Source organism: Haliotis cracherodii, unplaced genomic scaffold (assembly GCF_022045235.1).
Source record: "Haliotis cracherodii isolate W230 unplaced genomic scaffold, xgHalCrac1.p SCAF_12, whole genome shotgun sequence".
Classification (NCBI taxonomy): domain Eukaryota; kingdom Metazoa; phylum Mollusca; class Gastropoda; order Lepetellida; family Haliotidae; genus Haliotis; species Haliotis cracherodii.
The window spans coordinates 35476143-35489237 of NW_027266267.1; the positions used below are offsets into that span (position 1 = coordinate 35476143).

The 13095-nt window shown below is 39.7% G+C and overlaps 2 protein-coding genes across 2 annotated transcripts; both read left to right on the forward strand.

The window, feature by feature from the left end:
* The first annotated feature begins 4158 nt into the window (after positions 1-4158).
* On the forward strand, positions 4159-6875 carry LOC139457329 (uncharacterized). Its single transcript, XM_071238735.1, has 5 exons — positions 4159-4215; positions 4648-4794; positions 5124-5225; positions 5532-5703; positions 6808-6875. Exons 1-5 carry the CDS (start codon positions 4159-4161, stop codon positions 6873-6875), a joined length of 546 nt encoding a protein of 181 aa, XP_071094836.1.
* Positions 6876-10080: 3205 nt separating this feature from the next.
* On the forward strand, positions 10081-13095 carry LOC139457828 (uncharacterized). The gene is made up of 6 exons (XM_071239175.1): positions 10081-10193; positions 10312-10383; positions 10816-10962; positions 11345-11446; positions 11751-11922; positions 13028-13095. Exons 1-6 carry the CDS (start codon positions 10119-10121, stop codon positions 13093-13095), a joined length of 636 nt encoding a protein of 211 aa, XP_071095276.1. The 5' UTR covers positions 10081-10118.

The window sequence follows — 13095 nt, forward strand, 5'->3', positions numbered from 1 at the left end:
AAATATTCTGGGGGGAGATTTTATTTCGTAGGGTGGGGGAGAGTTTATTTCGAGAGGGGCGGAACTGTACCGGTATAAATTCGCCGGGGGGAGACTTTATTCTGGGGGCGAATATATTTCGTGACATCGGCCTCGCGATATCTAATCCGCTGTCCTCGCATAGATATTAACATATCTTCGAGATCTGTCTGAATGAATGGCGTGACAACATTCAAGAAGTACGTTAACGGTTATGTGAAATATTAGAATGATTCCACCACAGAAGCCAAATCTTAAAGTTGTTTGATTCTTCGGTAGCATTATAAATAAATGTTGTTCACGAAAGGTTCCTGAATACATTAATCGAGACTACGCTATCCGCATGGATGACCTATTCCTGCATAGATATATCTAGATCGGTGACGCTAAGCCGTTAACCAGTACCCAGATCCGGACATACCAGTGAAACAGGCACTCACTCACTCACTCACAATGTATCAATCTATCAATTTATCAATCAAACAATCAATCAAAATGGAAATCGAGTGACTGGTGCTTGACTCATGGTATCGTTGCTAGTGGTACCAGTTACGGGTTTGGGCTAGACGAAGCATTGACGAAGCAAAGAGTTTAATCAGACGTCTCCTTGAGGGAGACTGGTATCACACCTGTGATCCCTGGCGATAAGAAATATGACATTGCGTACCAGGCCAGCAGTTAGACGTATCAACGTGTAATCGTACATTCTCCTCGGCGTAATATATATCCTGACGTGTACGTAAACAGGATGTGTTTCGTAACTTGAGCAGGAAGCACAAGTGCACGAAGGGATGGTATTTCAGATGACAAATGAAAGAAGACAGAAAGATTGTGACCCAAATTTAGTGACTGGTGGCCGTGTCGCACACACGAATTTTTATTAAATGTATCCTCGAGAGTCAGTAAGAAACTAGAAATAACTGCCTTTGTTCTGTAAATCTCACCAAGTTTCAGCTTTCGCCTCTTCCTTTGTGGAATGAGGTTTCACATTTGTAAAATGATCTCTGTTATCTGTCTGTACCATCAACTAACTGCCCTCACCCCCTGCAGTTTTCCCGTCCCATATTGCCAAGCAGGTGACACACAAGGAGGAATACGGCCCTCCCTCAGTCCAGACTCATGAGTTATACTGTGCCTACATCAATAAGTTGTGAATACGCAGCCTTGCTGTGATCAAACATTTTGCAACAATTTTGCAAACTTTGTTATGTAAACAGCACATATAATTCAGTTGTATTTCATATTAACATATCAGTTGAATCCCACCTGACCTTTGAAGATCCGGTTAAGAATAGATTTACAGCAACCCATGCTTGCCGTTATAGGCGACTATGCTTGTCGTAAGAGGCGACTAAAGGCATCGGGTGGTCAGGCTCGCTGACTTGGTTGATGCATGTCATTGTATCTCAATTGCGTGGATCGGCAATCGTGGTATCAATCACTGGATTGTCTGGTCCAGACTCGATTATTTACGGACAACCGTCATATAACTGGAATATTGCTACGTGCGGCGTTACACAAAGAACAACAAAAACGGATCCTACTTATTTTGTGGATACCATAACAATAAATCAACCAATAGATCGTTTGAGCTAGCTAAATATTTAAAAAATGGTCGATAGTCATATTTCCCTCTGTTGGTCCCACGTGAAATGTTCTTCATGAATACTTTAAATCATGAAATTAACGCCATAATAAGTCAACACATTAATGCGAGTATAGAAGAACCCTGGCCTCAAATGCGTCATGACATTTGTGAGAGTAGCCTTGCAAAAATCACTGTAGTCTCACAATTTAATAATGTAGTATTGGCTGATAGATGTTCGACCGAATAATATCATTTGTTCAATCAACTGTTCATCTAATTTCCATTTATGTATGGTACATTGATAATATGTTCATGGGTTTCTTCTCTGAACGTATAGTGTTGAGGACTACTTCAGTTGAGGATAAGTAACATAAATAATGATGATATTATTTTGATATTATTGTCATTATTATTCCTTTAGATCATTAAAAAGAGTTATTATGTTTCACATTAAACATAGAGGAGGGGGTATGGATATTGTGGAGATTATTTTTTAGCATCGACATTATTAACATAATTCTTAAAGATATTACATTTTGTTTATGGTCTAATGCCGCACTCAGCAACTTAAGGATATTACAATATACATTTAGGTTCAGTTGTATTATTAATTTTGTTTGATTTTGCAAATGTTACAGAGACCTGATAAAGTAATATAAAAATTATTCTTAAAAGTAAGCATATGTTAGATTTATCAACCGGAAATATTGCACACCAAAGGATAATTATATATCATGACACTATTCTATGTCGAAGTCAACTATATTTGTGTTTGCTATTGCTACATGATTTATCTGGCATTGTCGCGGTCGTACGTAATGTTGATATCTCATATAAGAAATAAACGAGTCGTGGTCGTTGTTTATCGTACAATAAACAACTCCCACTCGCGGTTTGTGTCTTAATTACATGACCATATACACTGACATTATATCACATGTTTATCAGTTGACAAAAACGAGATAAGCCGTTCCATCATCACAAGAAACCCTTGCCAAAAGTAGCGCCAACTGCACGATTCCGACAACACCAAGAACACTCAATCAATCAGTTTAATTCGGTAATAAGGTCTCAGGCCCATGTACATATATATACAAATTAGTCTCACATCAAGTGCTGCATGAAATAATATTTACAGGTAAGAAGAACGAAGACAGATAGCAAAGTCTAGGGGTGCGCGACTCCTACTTGTATTACTTGGCAGAGGTACAGCCCGCCGATCGGGTATATTTCTTCACCGTCCATTGTTCGTATACTCAGCCAAGTCTCAGTACGCTCAAACAGTATGGAGTGCGCTACTCCTATTTAGAGACTTGGCTGAAGTTAGTCTTCTATGTACTATGTTTATGTGTTATGTATATACCGAGAATCCCCATATGCCAAAAATTGAATAAATGTTGTTCTTTTATATGTTGTCGTGTTGTTATTGACATTATAAAACTGTATAGCACCCAGTTAGCACTGGCCTCACTGCTTAAATCGGTTTCGGTGGCAGCCTAGATAACATAAAACAGACACATTTAGTTGTGCGACAAGTAATGTTTACAATAACAGAACACAGTCGATAACAGTATTACGTTATGCATAACACTGGATAAGGTTTTAAAGAAGCCCGAAGCAATATTCTCAAGTCACATGACAATTAGGTCGCCGAAAAAACTAAAGTATATCAATAAACATAGTTTCCTCAATTGCAAGCACTCAGAAACCAATAACTGTATTTGGGGCGGTGGGGTAGCCTTGTTATTTAAGCGTTCGCTCGTCACGCCGGAGGGCCAAGGTCGATTCCCCACATGGGTACAATGTGATCATTTCTGGTGCATCCCTCCAGTGACAAAAACCATTGTAGCAAAGATGCAACTACATCTGTCTTACGGTTTTGTGTCTGTCTGAAATAGGAGCTATTCCAAAATTGTAGGTGTTGCATGTTCATGTAGTATAGGTATATAAGATTGATCTCATATTACACGAACCACCTTCAAAGCATGTCCCGGGGAGCAAGCAAATTCATCTACACATCAATCACTGCAATATATTAAATTAAACAATAATTCACTTTATTTTGTGGCAAAGAAAACTATTACGAGCACACTATTAAGATATGCTATTCACAGATAACAGAAGCAAGTACATGCATGTAAAATGATTACTAACTATTGTTACTGCTCAGGGGACGGCCGAACCAACATTTTCTCAACATTCATTGGTTCCACATCAGAATCATTGTGATTGGTTCTGTGACTATATTATGCTAGCCACGTGATCCTCTTCTCGTCAAATGTGATTGGATGTTTGTCTGTTCAGCACAACTGACATGTCTGACAGATTAGATATAAATGCCGATTAGTAAAACGACTTGTTACAGACGGCGGCTGGACTCTGAAAGGACAGGTGCTTCTGCAATAGGAGAGGTCAGTTCCTTGCTTATCCTTTATACTGCTGTCACATAGGGGGTCTCTTCTCATTCCTTTATACATCTCCACACTGTGATATCCGTTTAGTCTGTCAAAATAGTATGTATTAATTTCATGTTTCAGGCTACAATATCCACAATGGCGAGGCTCCTGATGTGTTATGTTCTCATTTTGTCTTCTGCAGCAGCGTTTGAGGTGAGTGAGCGAGTGAGTGAATGAAGGGGAGTGCAATGAATTTATGCCATACTGTGTTGAGATGACAATAGTGCACATTGTCAATGAACAAAGTAGACATAATTTATGGATAAAAACTTCTTTATTTACTGTGACTGTGACGTTTAGTTATAGATCCTTTTCCGTTGTCAAGCAAGGCTACTTAATCAGGGCTACTTATTGATGGAAATGCAAACAAAATATCATCTACCCTGTCAAGAATGTTCAGAATTAAATTAAGTCAATTCTTAAACGATTGATGCATGGATCTCAATTTTTGTATGAAAAAGTTGTATAATGATATTATTCTTAAAGTTAATAATCATTCTACATTGCATGTTTTGTTTATTTCTAATTGTTTTTCGAGTTTGGCTGATTGCGGCGCTAAGCAACAATCAATTCCTATACCTGCAGTGGAGAAATATCAGCGCGACCTACGGGGATACGACAATGCTGCTGAACGTGGCAATAGGAGATGGATTCATTGAACTGCAGTCCCACAAACAAGACAATGCGCCTGCCTCTTTCCGAGAAACAACCAACCTCCACGTGTTTTCCAGGGTATGTGTTATTTATTCTATTCGAAGTGATAATATTATATCATACTTTCAAACTAACCGTTTTTTAAACACCATTGCCCCTTTGGAAGTCTTGGGTAAAACTGGTACCCAGTAACATAAAGAAAGGTCAACTGAAATAGATTTATAAGACAGACACTGTGACCTACCAGACTGCCTGTCCAAATGGTGCTGATTGTCACTTTCAGTCACTCATCTGCCTGGTCCAGTCCCGGTTATTTACAGGCCACCTTGAAAGAGCTTGCAACGATGTCTACAGCGGATGTCAAAATCACCCATTTATGCCAGCTTCAATTTTGTACCTCATTTCAGCAACTTGTTGCCATGAGAAATCCGGTGGACAAAGAATGCTACGTCAGACATATCAAAGAAACCTTTGAAGAGTTGAAAGTGAAAATTGGAGGTATCGAACAGGTACATGGAGTTTTGCTTCCATTTTGTAACAAAGATTAGGAAATGTTGTTTAAAGGGTAGAGTACTTACGTAGCATTTGTCCTGACGTCTGGCGTCCATCCGTCCGGATTCCAGAGCTTCATTCAAAGGAGTACAAAGAGAGCTGTATTGTTGGGAAAGAAAATGTACCACAAAATCCTTCTCTCAATTATTAACTGTAATCCGAGAGTATATTTCACATTTTGTCTGATTTTTGTCTCCACAGCTGTCTTAGTACTGAAATGAAACGTTTTGAAATAAGATATTTTCTCTCATTTACTCCAAAAGCACAATGCAACTGTAGGCCAGATCTATGAAGATTGGATCGACGTGAAGATGGTTTGCCCCATTGAGCCGTGGGCTGTGGAGGACCTCCTTGGAGATGAGATCGACTGCTTCTGCCGCTTCCACGACGTCTACTACGTCGGTCTTGTGCACACAGGCAGAATTGACCTCAAAAGTACGTATTGTCTTGCTTCATTGATTATGTGAAACTCTAAACTGTAAATACATATTTTTATGTTAAACATTGTTTCGTTGGAGTAGCTGGCAACAAACGTTCAAAGATAACGTCATAACGTCGGTGTTCGTTCGACAGAGAGATCAGAGATCATAGTTTGGATTTCCCTCATGGGTACAATGTGTGAAGCCCATATCCGGTAAGCCCACCTACACCCCTGATATCACTGAAATGTTGCTAAAATCAGCGTAAAACCATACCAACTCCCTCACTATTATTCTCTTGAAAGACCGCCTCCGTGGTCTAGTGTTAGGGCGTCCGCACGGAGAACGGAAGGTCCGTGGTTCGATCCCCGGCCGCGTCATACCAAAAGACGTTAAAAAATGGTACTTGTTCTTATCCTGTCTGGCGCTCGGCATTTAGGGACTAAAACAATGACTGGTCGTCTCAGAGTCAGTATACTGTGCCTGAGTGGGGTATTCTTGTTAAACGGAGGCATGGTTTATCAATGAGCTAGCACTATAAATCGGCATCAGTCTGTTAGATTATGCTGTTGATCGCGTCTATGTCTTCCTTTTACACACGCCGCCAGACTTGTTGTATTCATACGCTTCACCTGGTTTATTGCGGGAATTCCGATAGTTCGATCAATTAAGGTTTTAAAAGGTTGTACGCGGCAAGTAATAAATACGTTTAGCTTCCATGTCATGCCGTCTTTACTAAATATTTGCTCGACAAATACCAGCATTATTCATTCGTTTTCTTAACTTGGTATTATATGGGAGCTCGTTTTGACACACTGTTGTACACCTGTTTCCTTTCTGTCATTAATATTTACTGGCGATTCCTCCACAAAAAATGTATAAAAATGTGAACTATCTGTGGCCTAAGTCAATGAACAGTCTTTGTTAATCGAGTGAGGTAAGTATTTGTGTTGAATGTTGACAGAGTGACACTGCTGCTGGAAGCATTGGTTTTGTCGACTTTACCCTGCTTGTATTCTCACACCTTTCTGAAGTGTTTTTTTAAGCTGGGACAATCTTTGTTATCTCATACATATAGCATTACAAGTTTTACTCCATGGACTTATTTTGATTATTACAGCTCCATCCAGGCGACGCAAACGTGCAGCTGCTTCTTCGCTGGTTGTTGCAAGTGCTTGTTACTGTTGATCAAGGCCAAGTCTGGCATAATGTCAAGTTCACTCAATAACTCATGAGTTACAATAAGTATCCAGTGTCGGATTTCAAGAAAGCCACAAGATAACACAAAAAGTATGCTTTCTCTAAATTTAAATTGATGATGTCATAAGAAGGTAAATATAGATATTTACAGCAATGTTGCAATAAACTAATGTTTTAAACTAATTGCTTTGTGGAAATTGTGTTGTCTTTTCACAATTAGAAACAACATTCAAGTTCACGTGAGTGCCAGAACTGGTTACATGCTGAATTACATATACATACAGCTACTGTTGTGTTAGTAACGTATGGTGTTAAGAATGTATGCCAACTGTATGTATCTCCATAGTCAACACTTCAACTCAATCAAACATACGACGGTTAAGACGGTTAAGACCAAATGGTCGATGCCATTGGATAGTCTTGGAATACAATCACTATACCATCAGCAAATACTTGTGTCAGAAGACGTTTATAGATTAGGAAAGTAGGGACTTGCTCGATACAGAGAGAAGTGGCTCATCTTCAATGTACATTTCAAAATGATAAATTCTGAATTCAAAATAAATTGTGAATTCTTTTTGGGAGTTATCTCATTACTTGGCTTTGTTTTTATATGGGGCTCCCCCTCCACTGAATTTGCCCTCAATCATTCTGAGTGAGTGATGGAGTTGTTTGATTTTATGAGTCTGTAGATAACCTGAGCGGGCAAACTAGTGGTTGATAGTATGAGCAACGATACAACGAGGGGCACCGTGGCACAGTATCAGCCAGATAAGGCATTTTAATGTGGTCGGCTTCTACGAACATGCCCACTGAATCTTCATGGGATTCTTTGAGGGTTTGGCTAGCCTAGTGGTTAAAGCGTTTGCTTGTCACGTCGAGGACTCCGGTTCGAATCCCCACATGGGTAGAATGTGTGAAGCCAATTTCTAGTAACCAAAGTCCTGATATTGCTGGATTATTGCTAAAAATGCAAAGTATATGTCCTCTTTATCAATTATCATTATCGTTTGCTCGTGACGTCACGGGCTCGATTCACCACATGGGTAGAATGTGTAAAACTAATTTCTGGTGTCCCACGTCCTGATATTGCTGCATTATTACTAAAAATGCAAAGTATATGTACTCATTATCAATTACTATTGATGTAATGATTGATTGATTGATTGATTAACACCGCGCTCAGCACTATTCCAGCGACATGACGGCGGTGTGTAATATTCGATTCTTGACCACACAATTCAGTAATTGAATCATGTACGCAACTGGGATAAGATGACATGCATCAACCAAATCAGTGAGTCTGTCCTCCCTATCCCGTTAGTCTCCCCTGACGTCAAACATGGTCTGTTGCTGAATCCTAAGCCGGATCTCCACGGATTCTTTATCAATTATACACGACATAAGCTTAGTACAGAATACTTCTCAATAAGGTGAGAAAAAACGAACTTAAAGTGTCCATGTTTTTACACGAATTGTCGGGCACCGACAGTAGTTGACATCGAATACAATTATTTAAAAACAGTCGCATTTGTACATCGTGATGGCTCAAAAGTAATGAGTGATAGCGTGAATGAATTCTGCTTACTATTGCCGCAGTAGTTTTGTCATATCTGCATATTATTAAGGACGTTATTAGAAAGGATTATCAATCCGATTACATTTGAAAGACATCGATTGAAGAAAGACAAAACATATAGAGAACTTATTTTCAAATTATACCAAATGTGTCCTTTTAGCATAAAGTAATCAATGTTTATCGGACTGGTTGCATACTATGCTGATTTAGGTGCACATCTGGTCCACACCTGTGCCTTGTTCTGATGGCTTGTTTGTTTGTTTGTTTAACGCCGCACTCAGCATTATTCCAGCTGTAGCCTAGTGGTTAAAGCGTTCGCTCGTCACGCCGAAGACCCAGATTCGATTCCCGACATGGGTACAATGTGCGAAGCCCATTTCTGGTGTCTCCCGCCGTGATATTGCTGGAATATTGCTAAAAACGGCGTAAAAACATACTCACTCACTCACTCACTCTAGCTGTAAGACGGAGGTCTGTAAATTATCAAGTCTGGACCACACAATCCAGTGTTTGACATCATGAGCATCGATCCACACAAATGGGACATGATAACATGCATCAGTCAAGTCAGCGAACCTGACCACCCATCCCGTCTTTTGTATCGGCTGTTTAACGGTATTTCCCTTTTTCCGATTTAACTGGTTATCCATTTGTGATTAAGTGTTCCATAAAGTATTAAAATCTGCAAAGATACTATGTTCACTTTACTTGCCCTTTAAATGTAAACGGAAGAATACAATTTAGAATTCGGGTACAGCACCATATGACTGTATAGCACCCAGTTAGCACTGGCCTCACTGCTGAAATCGGTTTCGGTGGCAGCCTAAATAACATAAAACAGACACATTTAGTTGTGCGACAAGTAATGTTTACAATAACAGAACACAGTCGATAACAGTATTACGTTATGCATAACACTGGATAAGGTTTTATAGAAGCCCGAAGCAATATTCTCAAGTCACATGACAATTAGGGCGCCGAAAAAACTAAAGAATATTAATATACATAGCTTCCTCAATTGCAAGCACTGAGAAACCAACAACTGTATTTGGGGCGGTGGGGTAGCCTTGTGATTAAAGCGTTCGCTCGTCACGCGGAGGGCCAAAGTCGATTCCCCACATGGGTACAATGTGATCATTTCTGGTGCATCCCTCCCATGACAAAAACCATTGTAGCAAAGATGCAACTACATATGTCTTGCGGTTTTGTGCCTGTCTGAATCTCGGAGTTATTCCAACATTGTAGGTGTTGCATGTTCATGTAGTATAGGTATATAAGATTGATCTCATATTACACGAACCACCTTCAAAGCATGTCCCGGGGAGCAAGCAAATTCATAACTGCAATATATTAAATGATAACAATAATTCACTTTATTTTGAGGCAAAGAAAACTATTACGAGCACACTATTAAGATATGCTATTCACAGATAACAGAAGCAAGTACATGCATGTAAAATGATTACTAACTATTGTTACTGCTCAGGGGACGGCCGAACCAACATTTTCTCAACATTCATTGGTTCCACATCAGAATCATTGTGATTGGTTCTGTGACTATATTATGCTAGCCACGTGATCCTCTTCTCGTCAAATGTGATTGGATGTTTGTCTGTTCAGCACAACTGACATGTCTGACAGATTAGATATAAATGCCGATTAGTAAAACGACTTGTTACAGACGGCGGCTGGACTCTGAAAGGACAGGTGCTTCTGCAATAGGAGAGGTCAGTTCCTTGCTTATCCTTTATACTGCTAGGGGTCTCTTCTCATTCCTTTATACATCTCCACACTGTGATATCCGTTTAGTCTGTCAAAATAGTATGTATTAATTTCATGTTTCAGGCTACAATATCCACAATGGCGAGGCTCCTGATGTGTTATGTTCTCATTTTGTCTTCTGCAGCAGCGTTTGAGGTGAGTGAGCGAGTGAGTGAATGAAGGGGAGTGCAATGAATTTATGCCATACTGTGTTGAGATGACAATAGTGCACATTGTCAATGAACAAAGTAGACACAATTTATGGATAAAAACTTCTTTATTTACTGTGACTGTGACGTTTAGTTATAGATCCTTTTCCGTTGTCAAGCAAGGCTACTTAATCAGGGCTACTTATTGATGGAAATGCAAACAAAATATCATCTACCCTGTCAAGAATGTTCAGAATTAAATTAAGTCAATTCTTAAACGATTGATGCATGGATCTCAATTTTTGTATGAAAAAGTTGTATAATGATATTATTCTTAAAGTTAATAATCATTCTACATTGCATGTTTTGTTTATTTCTAATTGTTTTTCGAGTTTGGCTGATTGCGGCGCTAAGCAACAATCAATTCCTATACCTGCAGTGGAGAAATATCAGCGCGACCTACGGGGATACGACAATGCTGCTGAACGTGGCAATAGGAGATGGATTCATTGAACTGCAGTCCCACAAACAAGACAATGCGCCTGCCTCTTTCCGAGAAACAACCAATCTCCACGTGTTTTTCAGGGTATGTGTAATTTATTCTACTCGAAGTGATAATATTATATTTTAAATAATTTCTGACGAAATTTGTGTTAACCTTAACGTCCATTTCAATAGGCTTACTTTCAAACTAACCGTTTTTTAAACACCATTGCCCCCTTGGAAGTCTTGGGTAAAACTGGTACCCAGTAACATAAAGAAAGGTCAACTGAAATAGATTTGTAAGACAGGCACTGTGACCTATCAGACTGCCTGTCCAAATGGTGCTGATTGTCGCTTTCAGTCACTCATCTGCCTGGTCCAGTCTCGGTTATTTACAGGCAACCTTGATAGAGCTTGCAACGATGTCTACAGCGGATGTCAAAATCACCCATTTATGCTAGCTTCAATTTTGTACCTCATTTCAGCAACTTGTTGCCATGAGAAATCCGGTGGACAAAGAATGCTACGTCAGACATATCAAGGAAACCTTTGAAGAGTTGAAAGTGAAAATTGGAGGTATCGAACAGGTACATGGAGTTTTGCTTCCATTTTTTAACAAAGATTAGGAAATGTTGATTAAAAGGTAGAGTACTTACGTAGCATTGTCCTGACGTCTGGCGTCCATCCGTCCGGATTCCAGAGCTTCATTCAAAGGAGTACAAAGAGAGCTGTATTGTTGGGAAAAAATGTACCACAAAAATCCTTCTCTCAATTATTAACTGTAATCCGAGAGTATATTTCACATTTTGTCTGATTTTCGTCTCCACAGCTGTCTTAGTACTGAAATGAAACGTTTTGAAATAAGATATTTTCTCTCATTTACTCCAAAAGCACAATGCAACTGTAGGCCAGATCTATGAAGATTGGATCGACGTGAAGAAGGTTTGCCCCATTGAGCCGTGGGCTGTGAAGGAGCTCCTTGGAGATGAGATCGACTGCTTCTGTCGCTTCCACGACGTCTACTACGTCGGTCTTGTGCACACAGGCAGAATTGACCTCAAAAGTACGTATTGTCTTGCTTCATTGATTATGTGAAACTCTAAACTATAAATACATGTTTTTATGTAAAATATTGTTTCGTTGGAGTAGCTGGCAACAAACGTTCAAAGATTACGTCATAACGTCGGTGTTCGTTCGACAGAGAGATCAGAGATCAGAGTTTGGATTTCCCTCATGGGTACAATGTGTGAAGCCCATATCCGGTATGCCCATCTACACCCCTGATATCACTGAAATGTTGCTAAAATCTGCGTAAAACCATACCAACTCCCTCACTATTATTCTCTTGAAAGACCGCCTCCGTGGTCTAGTGTAAGGGCGTCCGCACGGAGAACGGAAGGTCCGTGGTTCGATCCCCGGCCGCGTCATACCAAAAGACGTTAAAAAATGGTACTTGTTCTTATCCTGTCTGGCGCTCGGCATTTAGGGACTAAAACAATGACTGGTCGGCTCGGAGTCAGTATACTGTGTCTGAGTGGGGTATTCTTGTTAAACGGCGGCATGGTTTATCAATGAGCTAGCACTATAAATCGGCATCAGTCTGTTAGATTATGCTGTTGATCGCGTCTATGTCTTCCTTTTACACACGCCGCCAGACTTGTTGTATTCATACGCTTCACCTGGTTTATTGCGGAAATTCCAATAGTTCGATCAAATTAGGTTTTAAAAGGTTGTACGCGGCAAGTAATAAATACGTTTAGCTTCCATGTCATGCCGTCTTTACTAAATATTTGCTCGTCAAATACCAGCATTATTCATTCGTTTTCTTAACTTGGTATTATATGGGAGCTCGTTTTGACACACTGTTGTACACCTGTTTCCTTTCTGTCATTAATATTTACTGGCGATTCCTCCACAAAAAAAGTATAAAAATGTGAACTATCTCTGGCCTAAGTCAGTGAACAGTCTTTGTTAATCGAGTGAGGTAAGTATTTGTGTTGAAAGTTGACAGAGTGACACTGCTGCTGGAAGCATTGGTTTTGTCGACTGTACCCTGCTTGTATTCTCACACCTTTCTGAAGTGTTTTTTTTAAGCTGGGACAATCTTTGTTATCTCATACATATAGCATTACAAGTTTTACTCCATGGACTTATTTTGGTTATTACAGCTCCATCCAGGCGACGCAAACGTGCAGCTGCTTTGCCGTTGGTTGTTGCAAGTGCTTGTAACTGTTGA